At 48.3% G+C, this 25332-nt stretch overlaps 7 protein-coding genes across 9 annotated transcripts; 5 read left to right on the top strand and 2 right to left on the bottom strand.

Moving 5' to 3' along the window:
* Positions 1–1773: 1773 nt before the first annotated feature.
* On the top strand, positions 1774–2757 carry FOXG_14174 (uncharacterized protein; the record flags this gene model as incomplete). The annotated part of the gene is made up of 1 exon (XM_018394241.1): positions 1774–2757. One exon carries the CDS (start codon positions 1774–1776, stop codon positions 2755–2757), a length of 984 nt encoding a protein of 327 aa, XP_018253828.1.
* A 3722-nt stretch (positions 2758–6479) lies between these two features.
* On the top strand, positions 6480–6638 carry FOXG_21480 (uncharacterized protein; the record flags this gene model as incomplete). The annotated part of the gene is made up of 1 exon (XM_018401820.1): positions 6480–6638. The coding sequence occupies one exon, from the start codon at positions 6480–6482 to the stop codon at positions 6636–6638; it is 159 nt and encodes a 52-aa protein (XP_018253827.1).
* Positions 6639–8968: 2330 nt separating this feature from the next.
* FOXG_21479 (uncharacterized protein) lies at positions 8969–9184 on the top strand (the record flags this gene model as incomplete). Its single annotated transcript, XM_018401819.1, has 1 exon — positions 8969–9184. The coding sequence occupies one exon, from the start codon at positions 8969–8971 to the stop codon at positions 9182–9184; it is 216 nt and encodes a 71-aa protein (XP_018253826.1).
* Positions 9185–10920: 1736 nt separating this feature from the next.
* Positions 10921–12577, bottom strand: FOXG_21478 (uncharacterized protein; the record flags this gene model as incomplete). The annotated part of the gene is made up of 2 exons (XM_018401818.1): positions 12366–12577; positions 10921–12305 (listed from the first exon to the last, which is right to left on the bottom strand). Exon 2 carries the CDS (start codon positions 11074–11076, stop codon positions 10921–10923), a length of 156 nt encoding a protein of 51 aa, XP_018253825.1. The 5' UTR covers positions 11077–12305; positions 12366–12577.
* A 1824-nt stretch (positions 12578–14401) lies between these two features.
* FOXG_21477 (uncharacterized protein) lies at positions 14402–14506 on the bottom strand (the record flags this gene model as incomplete). Its single annotated transcript, XM_018401817.1, has 1 exon — positions 14402–14506. The coding sequence occupies one exon, from the start codon at positions 14504–14506 to the stop codon at positions 14402–14404; it is 105 nt and encodes a 34-aa protein (XP_018253824.1).
* A 763-nt stretch (positions 14507–15269) lies between these two features.
* FOXG_14173 (uncharacterized protein) lies at positions 15270–17399 on the top strand. Of its 3 annotated transcripts, XM_018394240.1 has the most exons (7): positions 15270–15443; positions 15498–15765; positions 15821–15863; positions 15915–15991; positions 16051–16405; positions 16464–16954; positions 17012–17399. In XM_018394240.1, exons 1-6 carry the CDS (start codon positions 15434–15436, stop codon positions 16557–16559), a joined length of 849 nt encoding a protein of 282 aa, XP_018253823.1. In that variant the 5' UTR covers positions 15270–15433; the 3' UTR covers positions 16560–16954; positions 17012–17399. The 3 variants fall into 3 exon arrangements, with proteins under 3 accessions (XP_018253823.1, XP_018253822.1, XP_018253821.1); XM_018394239.1 differs by having other exon boundaries at positions 15270–15765; XM_018394238.1 differs by having other exon boundaries at positions 15270–15765; positions 16464–17399.
* Positions 17400–17490: 91 nt separating this feature from the next.
* On the top strand, positions 17491–17788 carry FOXG_21476 (uncharacterized protein; the record flags this gene model as incomplete). The annotated part of the gene is made up of 2 exons (XM_018401816.1): positions 17491–17544; positions 17648–17788. 2 exons carry the CDS (start codon positions 17491–17493, stop codon positions 17786–17788), a joined length of 195 nt encoding a protein of 64 aa, XP_018253820.1.
* Between the last annotated feature and the right edge of the window lie 7544 nt (positions 17789–25332).

Raw genomic sequence — 25332 nt, 5'->3', positions numbered from 1 at the left:
CTTAGACTGTCCACTTCCTTTTTTTGGTGTCACATACAGCGAACTTACTATAATGTCAAGGAAGGCCTGCACTAAAACCCATGCCAAGACGATATATGAGGAGATTCCCGGAGCTGCCTAACCCAGTGGCCTATCCGCATACGGCTTCCTGATCCCCTAAAGTCACTGAGTTAACTAATCCCTGCTGTAAAATAGTAATTGGTTGGTTTTTCGTGAACCCTGCAGGTCTCACTGTCCGAAAGGTAAGTCCTGGGCTTGCGCCCCGAGATTAAGTCAGGAGTCCACGGCTGAGCACCGCCACCATGACAGGAATATTTCCAATCGAAAATAAGCCGCTGCTAGGACTATGGAGAGACGTTAAGGCACCAGACACCTCAGCAGTGCCCATACGGTATATCTACATGAGCATCGCGAAAACTGTGAATGTCCTCAGGTGTAAAGGGGGTCAGAGTGCTGGAGCCATGCCATTGTTAAAACCCCGCAGGAAGGGTTTTCCAGCAGTATAAGCTGACTTATCTCTTTCATATGGTTCCCGATAACCCCAGTATTCCGTTTAAATTGCCCTTCTAGAGTATTTTCACCAGTTCCTTGTCTTCTTACGTACCAACAAAATTGCACCTGGCCAGAATCATCAAACCTTTGCGACGGACGAAGGGAGATTCTGCAGAGGCTTGATAATTTACTGCATCTTGAGAGTTCAGGCCTTAAATTAATGGAGCTTTTGGTAAAATCAAACAATGGTTAAGAACTAAATTTGTAACCCTACAGTATTATCGCGCGAGTGAGGCACATGGTCGTTCTAACAAACCCACCAACATGTGACCTCGGAGAAAGGATGTTCATATAACCAAGTCTCTGTTTATCAAAAGAATTTACCAGTCTATTGTACAGAGAAAGATTCTATACATGTTTTATGGACTTTCCATGCCAAGTCCAGAAAATCAATGCTTCGCAAGGTGTGACAGACCTCATCAGTTTCACAGAATAAATAAGTATCACAGCGAGCCTACCGTACCAGTTTGAGATATGCTTTGCGGTTTTATTTCTCTGTTACTTCTCTCTTCCGTACTATGACGCGGTGTGTTCTTTTGAATATCTGTTAGGCTTAAAAATTAGATTTCGAGCCAGTCTCAGAGCGATATGGGCTGGGCTATGTCGCAATTTACTGATCTCATATCTACGATCAGGCTGACGCAGAACTCGGTCAAACTCGCTAGCACCAAAGACGTGCTCAAAGTTCGACGATTAGCAGGAGCGTCCCTTCTATCTTTGATCAAACTAGATAAGCTTGAGGACTTGGTCATAGATTTGCGTTTTGATCAGTTCTACTTCATGGCCAATTCATCCATGATGTGATGCATTGCGATGACTAGCCAATTGGTAGATTGGCTTTGTTTTTGTAATCACCTTGAATGATTAGCTGATGCTGGCAGTAACTCAGGCTAAATAGTTGAACGAGAGAGAAACAAGGAGGGGTGTTCCAGGGCCGTGGGATTCAAACCTGCTGCCTTCAGCTGACCAGGCAGTTTGCCTTGGTACGGATAGCTCGGCTTGAGCTACTGAATGCCAATGCATCTTGTGCTTTTTCCACCCTAGAAGTGTAAAAAGACACGGGCACTGGTTACGGATTGGGAAATACCGGAAGGTTTTCATGTGAATATAAAGAATAATAACCTGAATATTTCAAAGAATTTCGGTCATTTCTTTCCTGTCTTCCCTCCTTTTGAATTTTCTGCCTTTGAAGGGTGTTCTTAATACTGCGACCTCACGAAAATGGCCAGACATCATACAAGCCCACTTTTACATTTGCCAAAAGAGGTCCAAGATATGATCTTTAAGGAAGTGTTGCTCCTTGACTTGTCCAGCCTGGTTCCTCTGGGCAGAGTTAATACAACCTTACGATGTGGAATTCAATCCACAATTAAACGTCTTTTTCCATCTCAACGGACCCACTGCTATCCTAAACCCAAATTCGGTACCCTTCTCGCCCTTGGTTTAAAGGACTGTGAGATTATCGATGTCTTGGAGGACCTGGACCACGAGGAGGGACACCGTCGCTACCGCACGGTCCTTTACTCATCTTGGAAACGTGTAGCTTGGTGCTGGGAGCTTGGGTTTTACGACCGGCAACTGAACGCCCTGGATGTTTCAATCATCCGAGGAAGTCATAGTCTGACGGACTATTTTATAGGCTTCTATGGTGTTTCGGAAAGGAATGTGGTCACTGCTATTGAAGCCGATCATCGAGCACTCGCAAAGCACCTCGAGGAAAAGGCACTGCAAAAGGGAGTGAATTTCTCGTCGTGGAGGCTGGAGTTCACACGTGAAGCAGCGAAGTACCAGAAGCTCATTGCGTCAGTTGAGAATCTACAAAACTTACATCAACCCGAACTTCGCACCTCAGATTACACCCGTATCAGCTATATCAATCCCGGCACGGACAGAACAACTCAACTTAGAGCTGCATCAACGCCGCTGAAAGTAGAAACTGTCGCTAGCTTTTGGCGCGATACTCTAGTTGGCCTCCCAGAAGTAACCTGTAGAGTGTATGTCGGAAAGGTCCAAATGCTGGCCATACGGATACATGAGAGTTACTGGCCGCATTCAATGCTTTCGCAAATTCTGGATGAATACCCCTTCTTCTTGCTTACAATCGACGTATTGGCCGAAAGATTCCCCGGCTACTTCACTGGGGACAAGTTTCCAGATGAAATGCTATCACTGGTGAAGAGTCAAGACGAATTCCTTGACTCTTGACCAGAAGGGATGCCGTGCGCTCTTGATGCGCCAGCCCATGTGTATGGGCCGCAACCCAGCCCTTTGGGCAACACCTCGAAAATAGAGACCTGTGAGGGAATCGATACATTACAGAAAAGAGTATAAGATAGAGCCTACCATTTAGCAATCTAAGTGCGTTGCGGAATTCAGCAAACGATATGAAAATCCCGGTCAAGGACGTCATAAACACCAATGAACACCCAACTTCCAAGAAAAAGCCATAAAGCAGGGGGCTAAGTTGACAATTGACCCTTGGTGAACAAAGAAGACTTCCAACCCTGGAGAGTGATAGATAACACATCTCCTCACCTTGAAAACGACTCACTGGTAGTTTGCAGCTCCTGAGTAGTACGAAACCTGGCGAAGCTCTGGAATAGACCGTCATCACTCGGTGTCTTGATACTCTGAGGCAAGCTCCTATTTGTAGGAATTCTTCCAAGCTCCAGTTCTGAACAGGTTTGAAACTGGCTCACAGTAAGCTCCTATACGCAGCTGTATGCACCACCGTAATTGCTACAATAGCAGTTCTTAACCAATCTTTTGCATCGTGGCGTACAGGTTGGGTGTAACCGTTACATATGCCTCCACAATTGCCAAGATAAGTATTTGAGCTTCCTACGGAAAAAAGTCAAGGCAACGTGAGATGACTCCAACGATATCATGGCAAAGGGATAAGGAGATCAACTTTCATTATTAAGACAGTTCGGGCTAATATATAACGTTATTACTCTTAGCTAGTGTTAATGCGAATTGATTATTAGGCATTATCTCAAAAACTGCTTTTAAGCTGAAAGGGGGGCTGTTGCATTCGCTTATCGTGCACATTACTATTAAGCATTACCATACACAACCCCCCTTTCGACAGCCCCACCCTTTCGTCAAGCAAAAAAAAAAGAGGACCACCAAAAATGGACAACTTCACTTGTAAACAACTCGGCCAAAATGAGGGACATGTGCAAAATATCTCATCTCACAATAGCGAACAACTATCTCTATTGGAATTTAGGTCTTTTGATAAGCCGTCCTGACCGCGTGGTCCGTTGCTGGGGTACGGCTTCCTCTCTCACTTCAATGACCGAGCTAGCCTCTGATTCTGACTCTCGCTCGTCTGAACAGACAGATTCCACCACGACAGACTCATTTTGAGTCTCCCCTTCAGTTATGGCTTCTCCAACAGCTAAAGTCTCCCCGAGAGTCATAAAACGCCTGTTAGGATTCGGTACCGCCTTCCTCTTCTTCCCTCTCTTCAGCCGAGCCAATTCTTCCTCTAGGCTGGCAATCCTCTGCGTATGCGCCGCTACTGTCTGTTGTTGAGCCTCAAAGCCCTTGGCTATCACGTTGTACCGTCTCCGCGTTTTTGGTGTTTTGTTCAGCCCAAGATCTCGAATTTGACGGCTCGTCTGTGGAGTATCGTCCGAACCAAGATACGGCCTAGGTTCAGGAGTCACTCTTGGGCCGCTGTTTGGCCTGTCTTGTTGGATTTCAGGGTGTCGCAGCGCTTTAGAACGCGAAATCGGCCAGTTGCCAGTGACCCTCCAGCCTGACAGTATGTTCTTCTTGGTCATTCCAACTCGGCGAGCCTTGGCGTAGGCCCTAATAAAATTGACCTTGTCCATCGGAGCGGAATCAGTCAACGAAGCGAACTTTTCCAGCTCTCGTCGATATGCAGCCTTTAACGCGTTGAAGACTCCATTGTCTAGTGGCTGGAGTCCATGAGAGCAGTGTGCTGGTAGATAGCAGCAATAAACGTTGTTCAAAAAGCACGTGGCCATCCATTCATCCTTCCATCACTCAGCACTGATCGTGAGATGGGGGAAATGGAGGACATACTGTTGCATGGCTTCCGTGACCATCTAAGATGATCAATCTCGCGTCTGACTCGTCGGCAGGTGTAGTCTGGGGCAGATAAACTCTTTCAAGCCATTCAATGCCTATGTGGTCATCAGTCCACCCGTTGGGCGAAGTTATGTAATACCAGTCTGCTATCTGCTTGAACTCATCAAGAAACCATTGTTTCTGCAGTTCCTTCCCCTTGAAGATTATGCCAGGAACTAAAGCGCGGCCGTCAGCAGTGATAGCTTCGATGAATGAAGTCCAATTCCGAGTCTGTGGTCCCTTGAGGAAGGCCTTGCGCTTCGGGTCTGCGCTTCCAACAACCAGGCTATCTAGACCTGAATGAAGAGAATTAGTCGGTCAAAATGCAAGCACCGACAAGTAATAGAGGTGAATACTTGCCGAAACCAGTCATAATACCGCCTTCATCAACGTTGACGGTGTTTTCAGGCTTGATCCAGCCATACTGGCCATCCCGGATATCAAAGTACCAATGAACCGCTCTAGGTGTGAAAGAGTCGAACCTTTTAGCTTCTTGACGTCTACCCATCTTGGTCTTTAAGTCTGTGCGGCGATTGATAAACTTGATCACCCAGATACGTCCTAAGTCGGGATGTTCGCCCTGCTGTCTCAGCAGGCCCATGACGCAAGCGCGGATCTGACTTTGGGACGGAGCATAGCCCAAGGACTCCTGACGGAGTATCCAGAAAGCGAGCCTATCTTCTTGGCTCTTGGACAAACGTCGGCGAGGCTGGATCTGGTCTTCAGCGGCCCCACGGCCGTTAAGTCTATCGATGAGGGTCGTTCGGGGCACTCCTCTTCTCTGGGCCGCTTGAGGGGGTGAAAAACCATGATCGGTAATGTCCAATATGGCGTCAGCCATATCGTCCTCTGTATATTCCCATTTAAGTCGTGATTTAGGCATTTTTCTGCTGTTGTCGAAGGTAAAGATCAAAAATCACGAGAAAGAGCGGTGAGGAGGTTAGTGACCATATTGAAAATATTTCAATAGCATGACTTGCATATATCGCGTGCCCAGCACATGCTCAACAGGTCAAAATAATTATCTCCACTCATTTATATAATCAATAAAAGAAGCTTCTTTTAGGTAGCTATTTATTCTGGCCAAATTTCGTATAAGTGAAGTTGACGAATTTTGGTGGTGCTATTTTTTTTTTGCTTGACGAAAGGGTGGGGCTGTCGAAAGGGGGGTTGTATATGGTATATAGGTACTGAAGTCAAATTCAGTAGCATAAGTTGACACTCCCACGGATAGGTCAAGAAGACAGCCAGAGGAGCACCATGTGAGCCATTTTGCACTGATATCCAAGTTGACTCGGCTTATAGTAGGCGGAGAAGAGGGCTAGGAAATAACGCCGATACAGATTGGAATCCCGGCTTTTGTATTTCGGCGTAGCTACACACGGAAGCATGGCGGCATATGATTCAGTTAGCCGGTATAAGAGTAGGAAAGAATGTATCTACAAGGAGTTTTCGTCCTTTATCTTAGTGTTTGTGGCGTACAAGCGATGATGAGACTTGGGGTTGTATATTCATGTGCTATAGCTACCGCTAAGCCGTTTATTAGTCCCTGATCCCAGGAAAGTGCCTCAGTGTGCTTTCTTAGCCTCATGAAGCGGGTGTTCACCGCTTCTCGCACAAATACATGTACACCTGTTCAGGGATGGTTCCTTCCTCCCGTCTGTACCCAAACCGCCGTCTTGCTTATCTAAAGATACCAAATACCGTACTTTGAGTGGGCTTGAGTAGTCCACTCGTCATCATTGAAGAATTATTCTCGATGCATCATTGGTTGTCCCACACGGGCTGTACGAATAGTGCAAAACCGAGGGGAGAAGGAGATGTGCATGGCAATCGTACGGCGAGGACAAGACATCGAAGCATCCTTCCACCCTTTCCTTTCTGAGGCCGAGGCTGAGGTTGGCATCAGTCACTGTGAAGTGGTTGTGAACTCTCGCCCGACACGCTCCAGATTCTTCTTCTTCCGCATTGGTCGCCTCTCTTAAATCCAAATCTCAGAGAAAGACAGACCACCCCTTATGAGAGACAGCCTCCGATAAACCCAGAGTTAACTGTACGCGATTCTAGTCTCGGTATAGAAACTTACTCTCTAGAGGTCTACAGAATATCAAAAATTCATATATAAGACTGTGTTGCTGACAGATGAGAACCGAGACATAACGCAAGTAAGTCGCCCACCCTAGTTTTGGCCCACCCCTGGCTTTGGCCCGCTCTATTTAGCCTACATCGCATAACTGGTATATCGACGTAACTAGGTTGCAACAAAGTCAAATTAAATGGTAAAAATACAAGGAAAATCGCATTTGGCGCTCTTTAGTCGCTTTCTTCGTCTGCACTTGAATCTCGCTCCATATAGCATTTTGTTGGTCGCCGGTTGCGTGCCGACCGTCGAGCCTGTGCCGGTTCCTCTTCCGACTCAGAGCTACTCTCCCCCTCCACGATAATGACTTCTTGTACCGCGTTTCTTGCCTTCCGAGCACGTTGTTGAGGCTCTCGATTAGCTTGCGCAAGTATCTGCGCAAGGCTTGCAAAGCGTTCGTTCGGATCTTGGACGATCTTACGACGTTTAGCCGGTTTTGCCTGGGCGAGTTGCACCCGCAAGCGTTCGATCTCACGGTCCCTTAGTATAACCTCCATCGCAACCTTATCCAACGCCGCAGCGGCTTTTCGAATAGACAGTCGTGAAGTAGGAGAGCCGCTCTTCTCGGCAAATAGCTTTACGACGTCGCCGCCGCGTTTTGGTGTTGAAATATCCGAGGTGACACGTAGTGGTATAGCTGGCCGTTTAGCTACCACGACCCATCGAGAATTTAGAGGTTTGGCTACGCTTTTAGGGGTGGGCCATAACTAGGGTGGGCGACTTATCCATCAGGAAGAAATTTCAAGTAATTAGAGATAGTCACAGTAACTACTCTCGGCTAATAAAATTGTTTATTGTTTCCTTTTCTGTTTCTATCTAGCATGTTGGGGGTTTTGTTGGTTTTGCTTATTATATTTGCTATTTGCTACCTAAAGAATTTCAGCGCTCTGTATTCTTTACGTATTGGCCCTTTCGGCACCGTAAAGGTTTGGTTTTTCGAAATTTTATAAGCTCTTGTTTTCTTAGGCAACGCCTTCGGCATAGCACTCAAGTCCCAAGGGGAAATACACATAGTAACCTCAGTGGTGCCTTGGGTTCAAGCGTGATTACTCGGTGATTTGGCTTCCTTAGGCAATCTGGGCTTCGTAAGAGTCGGAGACCCCCTAATATGCTTCGGTCTCAAACAGAATTTAAGCTGCCTGCGTTTGTCGGGCAGTTTACGATTCTTGTCATTGGTGCCTTTAGATGATTCAGATTCATTCTTAGCCATGCTTGAATGATACGAGCATACGCGTGAAGTCTCGGTAGATAGCCGTAGATTCGTTCAGTCGTCCAACGCTGTAGGCCTTACTTCTTCAATTGAAACAACCGTGTCGTCATCGAAGGGTCAATGACAACTGTTATTGCCAGTAGTGCAGCTGTATTCGCTGGTTGAATAAGAATAGTAAGGCTCCAACTCTTATGGAGCGGAGGTCATACAATTTCAAACCCAGAAAATCTCAAGCACGTTTGGGGCGCTCCCGAGCGGAAGTATCGGCAGGCTTGACCGAAATAAAAGTGTATGATAAGAGCAATAGAGAAGCTGAGGAAGGCCAGGGAGAGGAGAAGAATGAAATTGAGGGTGACGGCGATTATAAAGGGGATGGCCGGTGATGTCAAGGATCACTTTCAAGGATCTCCTGAACCTGATTTGTGACAGGTCCGAGTGCAGGTAGAGCATGCTCTGGCGGTGGAGAGTCAGTTATAGACAAACAGCCGCCATGCCCCCTGGGCATAATGATAGTGTGAAGGAGAATCCTTCCGGTGATGCCCCAATTGGCATTGCTAAAGTACAGCTACTGAAGGCTTTAACCAATGGTATAACAAGCTTTGATTCTATGTGGTCTGCAGAAGGGCTCTCAGAAATTGCCAGTACCCATTGGATTAAAAGCCGCAAGATTGATCAGATTTTGATTTCTCCAGTAATTGGTCAGACGATTGAAAATAGTAATGATCATGAATAGGCAGAAATAGGAAGAATAGGGGTACTTAGCCCAGTGAGAGCCCTGTCTCAAGAAAGCCAAATGGAGCGCAGGATACTAGCTCCGTCAACGCCCTCGATCTCCTCCAACGCCGACTTATTATCGATTATGGGAGCAAGGAAACCGGGTCGAGAGCGACGAGCGAGAACGGCACATACTATCTTGTCTTTTGATCGGGCTTTGTCAGCATCGTTGGTCGCCCACGTCGAGCGATATGTCGCCCAGTCATTTCTTCGACAACATCACGATCTCGTTGCGTGACTGCTGTGCTCCTTACAGCGCGAAACATGTGCAAGGAATTCATTTCGATATGAGCGGTCGCACATTCCTGATCGCTACTGGCGCCACCCGTGAGGCCTGGTTTATCGTGATGCACTTAGACCAGACAGGTCAATCGAGTAGTGGCCGCTCTCGAAAGTCTGGTGCATGATCGCAGACAAAGGTGGCCCTCACATATAGCCGGGCTATCCTTCTGGCGTCATATATCAAAGACGTGTTCCTGTGCGGAACTCCGGCTTCATGATAGTCCATAATGGACCTTGTTCTTTACCTCCAGTACCGATGTATCGATCTCAGGATGGCCGTCACATCTTGCTGACGCTCTTCGAATCAGGATCTTGGCGGTAGGGGAAGGTCTTTTCTGCATCTTCGATGTCGAAGTTGGTGGCGGGTAGATGGAGCCTTACATTCAGATGATATGTGCAGCAATAGTCTCATTTTCTTTGTCTGTTAGCATACTTGAACACTGTCTATGATAATGACGGATATCCTCATGATGGATCATATCTGTAACTTCGATCTTCTTCAGGCTGCGACCGATGGATGTACGTGAGGAACCGGAATAAAGGCCCTCAGCTTCGAGAAGGGCAAGATGCCCTTGTGTGCCGTTGGAACAGCTTAAAAGAGGCCTTTTTTAGTGGCCCTGGCGTGGAACAACTGCGACCTGAGCGCCCTAGAGATTGGGAAGCAAGAGCAGAACGAGCTTGGATGATAAGTCTCTCGATTATATCTTGGTTATAGATCTTTCGACCACGAGTGCGTTTTAGGCCCAGAAAGTGTAGATAAAAAGCTGACCCCAGCCCTACAGCTACTTTAAGAGCAAATGAGTAACACCCCATCCCTCTTATCTCTTATTTAATAAAAGCGTCAACGGTTAGGCCTTACGATAGGTTTTCAGGGCTAACGCCGATGGGAACAGCCATTCACGAAACAAGGGAAACGTTACGTGATTATAGAAAGTCAGATCTTTGCAAGCAGCCTTTACACATCGCAAAACATCAGAACCTTGAGAGACGAATTGAGTGCCCCTGATTCAACTAAAGAACTTGACTTGTTCTTTTCAGCTGTTTATACAAGTGATTGTGTAACAGGACTGCACAAGTGTATGATTTCGGCAAAAGCCAATCGTGAGTTGATAACGGCTATCTCCGAATACTGCCTCCTGATTTCCCGGACTTCCGAGTATTAGGTAAGTAGGGGCTGAAACCAAGGCGTGCAAACCTTTAAAAGTCACAATAACCCCTATTCTGGCCCTAACTGCGACTTTCTCCTTACGTCTTCATCAACTCAGTGACTCAGACAACCATGCAGATACACAAACGTGGGGACGTTCCCTTACTCTCTGGGGGCGAACTTGGTCAGTAAAGGCTTCGATATAAATGAAAGCTTCTGCAGCTTGGAGTCCCCCTGCCTGGGAGATCAAATGCTTCATCTTCCGAGGGGACTTCACCAGCTCCACTTTCCCAGATCGATCCACCTCAAGAGCCACGACTTCCACCATGTCTCAAAAGTGACATTAGACGGGCTACTTTGCCATCCAAATGGCTTCACCCTAAAAGGAGAACCAAGTATGCCTCTTGCATCCGAAGGAGTAACAGAGGGACTCTCTTTTCGCGCAACGCATCTTATGACTCGAACCGAGGTTTCAGTAAGCACCTTAGCCACTTTGACAGATGAAAGTATCTGACCAGATAGGAAATCATGGGAGAATTCGGAGGTCATCTAGGAGCGACAATATCCATGGATACAGGGTCTCGGAGAGTTATCATCTCTTGATGCGGATCGCAACTTTGTCTCTCGGAGACGATTCAAAACAGTTGAAAGGAATAGAGACTAGGGTTATTGGGAAGCAGTTAGTAGGGGGGCAGTGGGATTCAGTTCAGATATTCATGTCTCAAAGGAAGAGGTCATTCTCACAGCCCAGGTCCCGAAGGAACCAGCGGACTGCTTCCAGGCCCACACACCTCGAAGAACCTTCATGTCATTGATGATATTGAGGATGATGATGAGGCTGCTGAAGGTGGGGAATATGATTGAGTTCATAGCGGCGGTTACGCAGCTTTTTGTTTTGTTCTTTTGTTCTTTTGTTCAGGATCTATTTGGTTCGTGAATTTACTATCCATGTTGTTTGCTTAGTCGTGCGCGATGTAGTTACACCCGTTCCTCACGCCTGTCGCGAAAGCCATCAGTTCTAGTTCTGTGGTGTCACATATCTGATAGACACGAACGGTACGAGAGTAGTGGAACTAGCAAATGTGCCATTCCACTTTGACCGAGACTATTTACGGCTAGGAAAGCGCGCTGGAAACACCTCGATGGCGCCGCTGTACCCAAGCATTAGGCCGACCTCATCGCCCCAGAGCTCAGAAGGACTACAAATCCTATAAATCATACCAAGGAATGCAGCCTTCTTGTTTGGTGATACAAGGTGGCCAGCGGAGCAGTTCGCGAAGAGACCGAGAGAAAAGCTTTCGTTTTGTCCCAAGTACGGAAGGCGTGGAGGATCATATCGATCGTTTGAGGTTCCATTTGCAGCTGCCTATATGCTCCGTATCTTCGCCTTGACACATTTCCCCTTTCTAGGGTTTGAAAACTTGACTGGAGTGACTAGACTGCGGTTCTATTAAACCTACACCTATTCATAGCATCTTGCACCCCATCTTACACAGTCCACCTAGTTATGCGCAACTCAGAAAGTAGGCATGTTGCTTCATGTTGGCTTTAACAAGCTTGTTGCCTGACAGTCGAGGAACAACTTGGTAAAGAGCTTCGTTCGGGCTTTGTGTCTCTGTTCCCAGGAAGTCGATTGCTTGCGGAACAGGTCGTTATCGACTGTATGCTCGGCTCGAAGATTGACGGACTGTCGATCGAAACGGGAGGCGGTATTGGCTCGTTTGGTCTCTGCGAGTGAGGGAGGTTGTCACATTTTCTGAAACATTCGGAGCGTCTTGGTTGTGGACGAAGACTGCTGATTGTGTAGTCGTTAACCTTGTGAAGGCCAAGATTGTTGATCTCTTGTCGCTGAAAAGGATGTCGCCGGGTCAAAGCATGCTCGCCGCTTTATTCACTCTTGTTCGTCCGTCATAAAGATGCGTCGGAACCTTTTTGTCTGTAATCTTATGCTCGCTCGTCGTCACGATATCATCTCGTTCTCGTCCGCGATGGCATTGTAAAGGCATCGGCAGCTGACACGGTAGTCTCGCAGGATGCGGAGTGAATCGCGCGTATATGGGTCAGGCTGCATCGAGTGTGACCCGGTGATTCGAAATAAGCTAGATATGGTATGGTGTCAGCAAGTGCGGCATTGGCAAGTCAGGCGTAGATCGAGTGACCTGCTGATGGAATTCCATCGCGTGGTGTCTTATTGCTAAGGTTAACGATGTCATGGTTGGTGGTGTCGCTGATGACGAAGCTCAATTGCAAAGGGTGAAGAGGTGTTGGAGGGGAGGAGCGTCAGATAGGTTGCGTCGCGTCATGTTGCTGACCTATCACCGCGGAAGGGCATCCTAACGTCACGCTACGGGCCACTGCGCCGCCAAAAAGCTTGTGCGTTCAGTACATCCAGTGGATAACTACCCTGGATCCCGTCGCCTGTTGGGGACACCTCAATGGCCCCCAACTCTCCCCTGTAAAAATTCTTTCTTGGCACGCACTGTTAGTGCACTGTTAGGAGCGGGATTTTCTACGGGCTACTCGGCCACACAATACTGCGGGGACGCCATCGGCTCCCTAACAGCAGTTTTCAGAGAAGGAATTTTGGAGAGTTCACCTTCTCTGACAACACCTTTGTCGGATCTAATGGCGGCACCTCAGAACCAGAACGCCTTAGATATCGGAGGACGGTGCCCGTGGCATCGGTAGCGACATCCTCCCGATCAACGACGCCGATTGCGATGGGTTTTTCCCCTTTGAAGGCAAGCCGCACCGCCGGCCTCTGATTCCTTCCCAAGGTTTTTCCCTGCCGCCACGACAGTCGACTACGAGCTACAACTTGGTTACTGGAGATTGTGGACTGCGTCAGCAGATGTAGTGATGCGTGAGAGAATTCTGGTCGGTGGAAAAAGCTCGACAGTAGATTGCCCCCGAACCCGCTGACGGGTGACGGGCTTGAGAAATACAGCACCTTTTGTGCCATTGGTATGCTGGATGGTGAAGGAAGCGGGGTTTCCCTGTACCTAGCTAGCTCAGCACGTCTTTTGCTCCAGTAGGAGATCTGGCTTCGTTACAGCCACCCAGACGAAAAATATACAAACAAACAAACAAACAAAACCTCAATGGCCCGAACTCTCCCCTGTAAAAATTCTTTCTTGGCACGCACTGTTAGTGCCGTGTTAGGAGCGGGATTTTCTGCAGGCCACGCGACCACACAAAACTGCGGGGATGCTATCGGCTCCCTAACAGCAGTTTTCAGAGAAGGAATTTTGGAGAGTTCGCCTTCTCTGACAACACCTTTGTCGGATCTAATGGCGGCACCTCAGAACCAGAACGCCTTAGATATCGGAGGACGATGCCCATGGCATCGGTAGCGACATCCTCCCGATCAACGACGCCGATTGCGATGGGTTTTTCTCCTTTGAAGGCAAGCCGCACCGTCGGCCTCTGATTCCTTCCCGAGGTTTTTCCCTGCCGCCGCGACAGTCGACTACGAGCTACAACTTGGTTACTGGAGATTGTGGACTGCGTCGGCAGATGTAGTGATGCGCGAGAGAATTCTGGTCGGTGGAAAAAGTTCGACAATAGATTGCCCCCGAACCCGCTGACGGGTGACGGGCTTGAGAAATACAGCACCTTTTGTGCCATTGGTATGCTGGATGGTGAAGGAAGCGGGGTTTCCCTGTACCTAGCTAGCTCAGCACGTCTTTTGCTCCAGTAGGAGATCTGGCTTCGTTACAGCCACCCAGACGAAAAATATACAAACAAACAAACAAACAAACACCTCAATGGCCGCTCCTTTGAAAAGCCTCAAACCAATTTTCAGAAAGATTATCATCTGCCTTGATTCGTGATGCTGTTCGAGCCTCTGTGACTTCACCTTGAAAGCATCGAAACTTTTAGCGTGGTCCATTGACGACGATGCCAGTATTGAAATCCAAATGCGATGTGTTTGCTACCCTCCTTGAATACATATTTGTGACGCTACATACAAGAAACGACCGAAAAGTAACCTAGTTGGCATAAAGACCGCCATTAAGTGATAAAATGTCTTAAAGCACAGGCTTGAGCCGGGAAAATTTTCTGTTGCCTCTGTTGTTCGGTATCAATGCTGTAACTAGGCTTTGAGTACCCCATATCATGGTTACCCCAGGGGGGTCGAAAGCTGACCGGGCCGGGGTCTGCAGACGGGCGCTCAATATGAGCCGATCCCATGTCATTGAGCCGCCAGATTATGAGATGGCCCGTGTGAGGCCAACCTAAGCGAGCTCAGGGTGTGAAACCCGATAGGTTCGCCTTGCGGCCTGAAGTCGGTGGACATGGGCGAGCCCACAAATTCCATTCACAAAAAGAAATGAGGGCGCTCCGCCTCGAAGTCATGGTCTGAGAGCTCCAGCAGCAAGCTGAAGGGCACTCCAGCGATGCTACGAATGTGAGGGCAATAATACCCAGACTAAAGCCGCTTCTAGCTTTTGCCTTTGAGTAGAAACAAGAGGCGTGTAGGCAGAATTTCATTTCACCATGTCCTTGTAGGATCACCATCTAGTGATTTCTCTCCCATTTACAAATCGAGCGGATCCAGGCCACCTGTTGCAATCAGTTAAAACAACAAAATGTCAGACAATTGGCTTCACTGGAATCAAAGATGGCAACAGTCAATTGATGAGAATTATCTAAAGAATGAACGAAATTGAACAACAATATGTTCGGGCACAGCTATGTAAGCTGATGTCGTAACACAAAGTCGATAAACCCAGGCTCGTGGGCACTTGTGCAACCGAAGATAAGTCGTGGCTCGCCAATAGGTTCGCGAAGCACCGGATATACTTTGTTCATGGCGGCGTTGGGGTTTATGGGTTGCGGTTCGCTACGTTGCTCCGGAAACGACCTATTCGGAACCAAATGAACGTGCACTGATAAAAAGGATGCAGTTTACTAAAACTACAAGGACACAAGGATTAGAGGTTTGAATCCTTGAGAGCATGAAGCTTGAATTTAAATTAAGATAGTTTATTAGCGAAGGGAGAGCTGAACATTTACCCGCACCTTCGGGGATGTGGATAGGTCAATCGAGACGGGGCACCCTGCGCCCCGCCTTGCCCGGATCTGGAAAGGTTCTCTCTCATACCTGTGACCTGCCACCTTCCGTGAACCATCCGTCCATGAGAAACAACAAACCGAGGTATAGGGAGTTCACCTGGGGAGGCACCGCAATATTCCAAAGTCGCGCAGTTCATAGGCTATCAGGATGCCTCCAGGTAAGATTCTCTTACGATCACCTTCATCGACCTCTCCCAACGTTTCGCCACCAGCCAAGATAGGGAGCGCGTCGCGTTCGCGCTCCAAACGCAATCCCACCAACGCAGCCCCCGCTCCCGCTGCATGCCGGACAAGACGAGAGCAAAAATACCGCTACGACAAATCTTCGAATCAGGGCAAGTTTACGGCTCTCGCTCAGGGGAGCCGAAGGTCAACCTCACGCAGCCCAACGTTGGTTGTCAACCCGGACAACGTCGAAGCTCCCAAAAGCGTTTCTACGGGCGAGAGTGATGAAGAGGACGGCGAACTCGAGGATAGCCTGTAAGCTGTTTGCATGCCACGAGCACGAGCTTGGTATGATACTCACGAATCTCAGTTTTATTGTAGAGAAGATCAAGAACCACGCAATCGACAAAAATGTGACCGCGTTTCGTAAAGCTTAGCTGCGTCCAAGACTGACATCCTTTTAGGGCAACCTCGTGTTTCAGGTCAAGTGGAGTTTTGAGAGCAAGAAAGACTTAACTTGGGAACCCGAGGACAATCTCAAGTACATACTAAGCATCTCCGCTTTAACTGTCAATTTTCTAATCAGCGCGTTGTCTCAAGGGTATCGGGCGACGAGATTCTCAATGAGTATTTTGACGCGATAGGTGGGAGGGACAAGATCGTCGAGGAATCGAACAAAGCGGCCAACACCAAAAAGCGTAGACTGACGACAAATGACACTTCCAGCACAAGGCCCAAGCGATTGAAACGAAATGAGGCGCATGTAGGCGATAAGGCTTTGCCTGCGGTCCTGAAGAAGTGGAGTCCTCCTTCGGGATCGTGGGAGGATGAGATTGAGAAGATTGACACTTGCGAGGAGGACGATAATGAAAAACTGATCGTTTGTCTTATTTGGAAGAACGGCCAGACGACCAAGCATGAGACGCAGACCATCTACCAAAAGTGCCCGCAGAAGGTAGTCCATTCCTTTGTCACACCAATAGCTTGTCAATTTCCGTGTTAACACGACCCAGATGCTCAAGTTTTATGAGAAACACGTCAACATTATTGGGAAAGAGAAATGTCACGAGAGACGTCACGACGGCCTTCTAGGGGGTGTTATACCCTAATCCCTTTGCTTCCTTTATTAACACGGGAGGACCGCTGAGTAGGAAGAAGACCGATAATCAATCCAACGGATACGGAGCCGAAACCACATTTCATATACACAACGATTCATTATCTTGAAAAATGAACCAAAGGAACTCTGTAAATCTGGAGCATGCGGCCGCCTTCTTTGGTCTTGATGCTCAAACATACACATCAAATTAAGGTTCTCTTGCTAGATCGGCCAAAGATGACCCCTGTGCCTTCATTGCCGTGGTGTCTCGTCCAATTTCGAATCACCTGCTGCCCGCACTTGAATCCCACTGGCACTCTATGTCCAAGCCTAGGTTGGTGCCGTTGACTTGAGCCTTGATTTACCGCGGAAGCGCAACTGCTGCACGTTTCTTAGTGCGTGATTGTAGGCACCTATCGCTCATCATTCCAAAGAGTAATCAAGCTGCTAATGGGAAAGTAGGGGTGGGCCTAGCTTCCAAAGCATGCTAGAGGGGAGCAGGGCTAAGCGCACCCAGGCTGGGCTCTCAGCCCTCATGTTCTTGATGCAGCATATCTCGCAGTGATGTAGAAGGGCCTTCCGATCAATAGTGGTAAGCATCGATGCTCCCTGGCCGTTGAGGCTTTGATGCGGAGTGTGTTGGGATGGATAGAGAAGAGTCTTGCGTTGAAGAACTCGTCCAGATGCTTCATCAGGAGGATGCCGGCGCGAAGTTGATTGAAACTGTGCCATAGGGACAGGAAATGACGGGCCGCTTAATGAATTGAACCCTTTCCTTGCATAAACAGTCAGACTTGATATGTCCTCTTTTGGTTGAAAATATGGCTTGACGTCTTACTGCTTCTTCACATGCAACCAGACTTTGAGCCATCGTTAGTCACAGTGACGACATTCGCCAAGTGAGGCAGAAGAAAAGCGAGGCATCTAACCGCCGCTGATGGATGCCACCCACATCCAAGTCATGGCCTCGCAGACAGGTGGATGGTACTACTTCGGTAATCTTAGCATGTATTGTACCACCCAGCAGCTGTATTCTGGACTAACCAAACCCAGACATCAGTACAGGTATTTGCTGACCCGCGCCTTCCACGTTCGTAGCTGTGCCAGGGTGTCGGCTTCGCGCCTCTTGAGGGACTCACAGAGTGCGCACACGTGTTTGCGGCGGAGAGCCTTCTCAAGCCGTTTCGAAGAGCCGCCTACGCCCTTAGGTACGACCTGGGGTCCCCGACGTTCTGCTAACAGTAATCTGAGCCGGGCCAATCGGGCCTTATATGATAGCTTCCTTGGTGTGCATTTGGGTTCTGTTGCTCTTCGCGAGACACCCATGCGAATAGCAAATGATTCGACAACAGTTATGTGTCGCACTGAGCGTGCTTAAAGGGTTAGAGTGAATATGATGAGCAGCAGTAGTGAGTTGATTGGTTCTATCTTCAGTGTGGGGTATTCCATCCCACAGGTTTTACTTTAAATCACCCAGCTTGATTACTAAGGGCTGTTGTTCCTGAGGATCATTGAGACCATGCCCGGCCTGCGACACACCCCCCCAGATTTCAGTCTGTATCAGATGAGATCTGCATATCATCCTGATCGATATCCTCCTCTGAAACGTGTTCTGGATCAATCCGCAGTGAGATATCAACCAGACCCAATTGTTTCACGAAGTGAGAATGCTTTTCTGCTGAAAGAGGTTTTGTGAAGCCATCTGCAGGCATGTCTGTTGTTGGAACCCATTGAACTGTAATTTTGCCGTCTCGATGGATCTGTCTTAGCCAAAAATTGTGGATGTCGACGTGTCTTAACTTTGATGTTAGTTGTGGTCTCTCTTTCTGGACCAGTCCCACTGTTTGTTGATTGTCACAGAGGATGCGTGGTTGGTGTTCTGGATCGAATTGTATCTGACCGAACAGTCGGTATAGAGCTATTGTCTCCCTCGCTGTATGAGACAGCGATAACAGTTCCGCTTCAGTCGTTGACGTGGTTACAGTCTTCTGTTTTGAAGACTGCCACATGATTGCCCCGCTAAACAACTTCATGAGATAGCCCTGGGTGGATCTTCGAGTCTCTGGATCATCCGCGAACGATGCGTCGCTTGACTGCTGTAGTACTTCATCATCGCCTGTCTCTACTGCTGTGGCCTTATCCACAGAGCCCGAGAACTCGATGGCATAGTACCGTGTGGTCTGGAGATATGAGAGAACTCTGTTCGCATACCGCAGGTGCTCTGGTGAAGGGTTCATAGCGAATTGGCTTAACTGGCTAGCTGCATAGGAGACATCTGGTCTTGTTACTACTGCCGCATACAGAACTGATCCTACCTTTTCTTGCATCTCTGTTATCTGTCGAATAGTGGCCTGTCCTTCGAAAGGTTGGGGACGGTACGACGGAATGAGAGGAGTTGTCGTTCTCATTGATTTGTCGATCCCGAACTTGTTACAAAGTTTGTCGATATATCCATCCTGGCAGATCCAGAGCTTCTTGGCCTTGGTATCTCGAAGGATCCTGATGTTGAGGAAGGTGATTGCTTCTCCCAAATCCTTAATCCCGTATTTGCCGTTTACTGCTGCTTTGAATTCGTTGACTTGTTGGAGGTAGTCAGATTGTGCGATGATGAGAAGATCATCGACGTAAAGAAACAAGACAAGATGAGTCTCGTTGTTAATGAGAATGCATGGTTCATCTGGGCATTGTTCAAATCCCAGGTCTTTGAGGAACCGTACAAGTTCATGGTACCACAGTTTTGGTGACTTACGCAGACCATAGAGCGCTTTGAGCAGTCTCCAGACCTTTCCTGATTGACCATATCCCGGTGGGCATGTGGTGTAGATCTCCTCGTCCATTTCAGCGTTGACGAAGGCGTTCTTGAAGTCAACTTGGTGACATATCAGCCCAAACGCACAGACGAGAGCCATCAGAATCCGGAAGCTTCGATAAGCACCGGTTGCTGCGTAGATATCTTCACCAGAATGGTGCTGAAGATCACCTCTGACACAGATGCGGGCTTTGTGACGAATGAGATGTCCTGTATCATCCAGTTTGTAGGTAAAGACCCATTTGAGCGGCAGTATCTGTTTGCCTTCTGGACAATCAACTAGTTGAAAGGATTTCTTCTCCTTGAGTGAGTTGATCTCGGCGCCTGCAGCTCGTTTGAAGCCTTCTCTCTCAGGGTGCCGTTTTAGTTGATGCCAGAATTCAGGTGGTGGTAGCAGGTCCCTCCGATGGATTCGGATTGACCGTGCAGCTGCGAAGGCGTGGGCGATCTGATGTCCCAGCTTCGCGCGTTCCAGTCGTAGAGCGTATGCCTGTCTTCGTGCTCGCTTCTGAACTCGATGTAGGGTGGAGCGCGGTTTGAGTGTTTCGATTGCATCCTGACCTTTCTGAGACAGTTTGATGTTTCTCCCAGAAGTTGTCCGAAGGTTCTGGAGCACCTCGGCGTCCGTTGTTCCTTCCTTTCTGGGCGCCTCTTCTCCTGCCATATTTGTCCGAGGATGCGATGATGCTTGATGGAGAGCTGCTTGATTCGGGGGCCGCAACACGTCTGGCTGTTCAACCTGTATTTCCCCTGCTGTTGCTCGTTCAGGTGAGCTTTGTGGTGTGAGAAGCAACCCTAGTGGAGGTGGCTCTACTTCTGTTTGGATCGAAACAGGAACTGATGTTGCTATATCCTCCGTGATAGGCAATGGCTCAACATCTTCTTCGTCCAGATCAACTTCGTTGACCGTAATGGCGAGAGCCTGTCCTGATTCAGGACGAGTTGTGGCAAGCTGTGGATCGTACATGACTTTCTCGTCAATTTGAACATCACGAGATACAATAACACGATCGAGGTGTGGAATCCAAACTTTGTGGATATTAGTTGCGTCGAATCCGACAAGCCATCCCGTGAGCGCGTTTTCTTGTAGTTTCGCTCTGGCCGGACGAGCTTTCTTGTTCTTGATCAATACATAGGCGAGAGAGCCAATGATTTTGAGATGTGAGAGGTTCGGCTTTCTGCCATGAACCATCTCAAACGGAGTTTGCCATTGTTTTCGTTGAACCGGGATGCGATTGAGGAGGCGGGTAGCATGAGCAACGATGTAGGGCCAGAGTTTCTGAGGTAGATTTCCCTGTATTCGAAGCTTGCGAGCGATAGTCATGATCACCCCCCCAGAACGTTCGGCAGGACCGTTCTGATCTGGCGTATCTGGTGGAGATGGATTGAAGATGATTCCTTTCATTGTAATGAAATGCTTCCATTTCTTACCCAGACCTTTCTCGCCATCTGATCGGATGTACCGCGTAGTGAAACCCCAGTTGTCGTTTGTAATGGCGAGAAACTCTTGCGTAGCCGACAGGAGTTCCTCTTGAGCCTTGTTCGGGAGATTGAAGGATACGTGGTAAGCCGAGTGGTCGCAATAAAAGTGAGCGACCCAGGAGTCGGCGTTGAAGGCTTCCTCCATATCGACAAGGTCGAGATGTATCCTTTCAAAAGGGTAGGTTCCCCTCCAGGTTGGTACACGTGAGATTTGCTGGTGCGCCTGTCCGAGTTGGCATTCGGGACAAAGCTCAGATTTTCGTTCAAAGTCGTGAGTGCCAAGTGCGACTCCTTCGACTACTTGAGGCACGTGTTCGAGAGCTTCCTTACGGATATGGCCAAGCCTTGCGTGCCAGATATCCATAGATGCTATTGCCACTTGAGGTGTTCTCGACTTGGTCGCCATTGCAAATGACTTCACAGCCTCTTGGTGCGACTTTGCCTTGAAGACAGCGTCCTTCATGCAAGGTTCGACCACTCGGAAAGCACCATACTTTGTTGCCTTGAAGGCATTTGATCCATCCGAATACTCCATCCAACAGGTCCTAGTATTAAAATAGAGGCCTTGTTGTTCGAGAGAGTGCGTGTTGATGAGGTTCCAGTGGAATCCGGGAACATGGGCAACATTCTCGATCTGGATTAAGCCTGGACCCGATGGGGTATCAACATGGACTGTGACATTGCCGACACCCGTGATGTATGTGCCTGAGTCGCCAAACTCGATGACTTCATTTTCCAGAGGCTTGTATTTAGTGAAGCGAGATAGGTCATTGCAGACATGCGTATCCGCGCAGTTATCGAGTCGAAAGCAGTCGCCGTACTCGTCTTTTGCGGTTGTGCTGAGTGCGAACTTTGACGTAACAAATGCAGCTCTTGATTTGCGTGGTAACGCGGCAGCAGTGTTTGAAGTCTCGTCTTCTGTCGGAGTCTTGTGTTGATTCTCCGTACTGTCAGACTGCCAGAACTTAGGTAGGTTGATCTTGTTTCTCCTAAAGTTCTTTTCGATGTTTGTCCGAAGCCTCCTGCTCCCTTTGACTGCAGTGATGACTTTCGATTGGACTTGGATGGCTGGTGTCCATCCTTCTGGTGCCTTCGAAGGATTTAGGTAGTAGCAGTCAGCATACTTGTGAGACATGCCACAGACGCACTGTTGAGGGTTTGTGCTCGAAGATGAAGGTTGTGTTCGCTGTCTTTTCTGCTGGGGCTGGCTCTCCTCGTTTTGCGAGTCCCAGCCATAGTCATGCTTCCTATCTTGGAATGTGGCATGGGCTGCTCGTCCCCTAGTAGCGTTCTCCTTCGGTGGTGCCATTGTTCTGAATTGCCTAATACAGAATCCGATCGTGATCTTCTTCTCGGAGAGGGTTGGGTTGAGCTTGCGGAAGGTCCTGAGAGCTCTGTTCGTTGTATTCTGAGCTTTCTGAACAATAGTGGCATCATCATTTTGATCATTTTCGTCCTCTTCAGAATCAGCCGAGCTTGCAACGGTGATAGAGCCGTTACTGGCATGGTCAGGGTTAATCTCGTTAAGCGCGGTGAGAAAAGCGTTTGAGATCTTCTCCATTGCTTTTGCTGCCTCCCTGATGAGGTTCTTCTCGTTCTCAACCTGAGCTTCTTTGGACTTCATGTAGTTGTAGAACGGTGGGTTGACTTCACGAGATGCTTCAATGAACGCATCACAAATCTGTGACTCGCTGAGATTCTCGATCTTGTAACGCTTGGCGTTGCTGACGAGAGCAGGCCAGCGGCTAAGCCATTTGTCAAGACTAGTGTTGCCAGGGCCTTTCTTAAGCGATTCGAACTCGGTCCTGACATTCTGCTTCTGATCTTTCGCAGTGGGTTGGATGCTATCAGCCAGCGCGATGAGTTTGCCGCGGACGTCATGGATTCCGAGGTAGTGTTGCTTGAACTCCTGGCACACCGTGAGGTCGATGCGATCAGAGACCTTGTCATATTTCTTCTTCTCGCTCTCGTAGATAGCCTGGAGGCTGTGGTATTTCTGGATCGTATCCTTGCTCGCTGAGTCTGATGGTTTGGTCGCAGTAAAGACCAGGTTTTCGATCCCTTCTGGATCACAATAGTTCCAGACATCATTACGCACGGCAAGGTCCTCGATAGAATTAATCCAGTTCGTCCAGTCTTCACGGGCGTTGAGCATAGCGAGGTTATGGTCTTTGATCGACATCTTGTGTTTGATGATTTTTGGTAAAGGCAATGTTAACTTCACTTTTTAGTTGACTTCTATTTAATGCGTTAGCTTCCTTTTTTATTGAAATCATTATGAAAATATCAGTTTTTCTGAGTCTTCTCTGTAGTTGCTGCTTTCGCGGCTGGTGATGAACCCCGCAGTAAGCATAATGCAACCGGTCCAACTTCGTTCCGGTTTCTCTGAAGAGAATTTCCTGTCGGAAGAAAGATTTCATTGCGTCCAGGTTGACAGGAAAGCTGGTAATGGTGATAAATATCGCGTGCGACGTAGCGAAAGAGTCTCCGGGCTCATAACTGTCGCACTGAGCGTGCTTAAAGGGTTAGAGTGAATATGATGAGCAGCAGTAGTGAGTTGATTGGTTCTATCTTCAGTGTGGGGTATTCCATCCCACAGGTTTTACTTTAAATCACCCAGCTTGATTACTAAGGGCTGTTGTTCCTGAGGATCATTGAGACCATGCCCGGCCTGCGACATTATGTTATTCCACTGAAATACGACATACTGTTAAGAAGATTCTTCTGTGCGATGGAATATGATCCCGATAGGTCTAGCCACGAGAACCCAACGACTGGACCGAGTCTTTTCTTCAGGAGGTGTACTGAGGAAGGTGAGCTTTACGCCACTGACTTGGGCGTATCACAATGTTGGATCAGACTGGCGAGAGTACCTGAGGTAGGTTACATCAGCCAAACTAGAGGTACAATTTCTTCCAGTGTCATCGAGTGACAAGTACTTGCAAACAAACCTCTTTTATGGTTTCCATTGTATTTGTTCCAGCCTGTCAGGGGTTTTCGGGTCCTGATCGATGTACTACAAATTCTTAGCTCGTATCATTGTGTATTCGTTCAACATACTCTCCAGGTAGCCTATGATGGCACCATTCGGGCCACAAACATGTACTTGTCTCCCGAATTGGCTAGTGTACTGATCGCGGACCATCTCATCGTTCAGCTCTGTAGAGGGAGTTCCGTCTACTAACCATGCGATCGATCAGTTGGGCAAACAAGCGCAAGCAAGGTCAACACGTACCTGGCTGCGTAATGGAAACGTGACGAAGGAACTTTGATCTAGATAGAGAAGCGGGGGGGAAGCAGCCGCGTCGAAAGAAGAGACTGCTTGCAGAAGAAGAGAAAGCTGGAGTTATGATGGAGGAAAGGTGGGGCGAGCGTGGTGGAGCCCGAGGATGTCAGTGGTCAATCTCTTGGGACGCGTCGCTCCAGACACCACGCATCAGAAGATCAGGACAGGCACCTACTGGATAACTCAGCGCGGGACGTCAATGACTATGATCTGCTACAGGTCAGTCACTGGCACGGACGTAGTCGCTGTTGTTGTTGCTACTGTTGCTTGCAGGGAGGAATGGTGCAGGTCCGAGAAAGCGAGCCCAAGTGGAACGCCCACGCTCGGACCAGCCGCCCCATCGCGAGATCTCTCCTGCTACCCTGTACAGAGACCAGGATCAGGATAGCCTTAATAAAGTCGCAACATATACTCCGTAAGGAAGAAGGTCTCCTCGAACGGTTCTGGCGTCAATTGCTAAGCATTAGCCAAGCGACTTAAGTAAATAAGGGAAAGTTGAGGGATCTAGAAATAATGGCGCGCTCCATGACCAAACATCATAGGCGTCGGTGACATTACATCGTTAAGGACCTTCCCTTGTAGGTAGACCTAAATCAATACTCCGTATATTATAGAGATGCTAGTATGTCCCATCATAAAGACCCCCTCTAATTTATGGCAATGGCTACATTTCAACCCTTGCGTCCTTTCGACTACATGTAATCCTCAATTAACCCATCAACGCTGCCAAATATCATGGCCATTTACCCCTGCAGCATCGAATTTCGCTCATGTCTTAGTATTCGGCATATCCGTACTCTCATCATCATCTTTGGCTACATTACCCTCGAGCGGGAGAATATTTGCGACGACGAGATCGGCCAGATCCAGGTGGCCATACACCATGAGCGAACCGTAAAACAGGTTTGTACGACTCGTTGAGCCCTCCTGTAGGCTGAAGGTAATAGAAATCCTCCAAAGGCAATTTTATACCCCCATTGTAGCTAAAGAATGGTGGCGACGAGCCATATTCCACTGCCGACTGTGAGATAGGCGGGGGAGATGAAGATGGTAATTGCGATCTAGCTTGATCTGGGTTGGTGAATATGACGTGTTGTTGAGATGTCCTATGGAGGCTGGCAATGTCTCCGGCCTCCTCGATTGTTCTTTAGCCCATGTGCGTTTAAGACTCAGAGCAAGACCGCATTTGGTACATATAACAGCTGC

This window comes from Fusarium oxysporum, chromosome 14 (assembly GCF_000149955.1).
Source record: "Fusarium oxysporum f. sp. lycopersici 4287 chromosome 14, whole genome shotgun sequence".
NCBI classification, from domain to species: Eukaryota; Fungi; Ascomycota; class Sordariomycetes; order Hypocreales; family Nectriaceae; genus Fusarium; species Fusarium oxysporum.
This window is presented reverse-complemented; position numbering and strand designations above follow the sequence as displayed.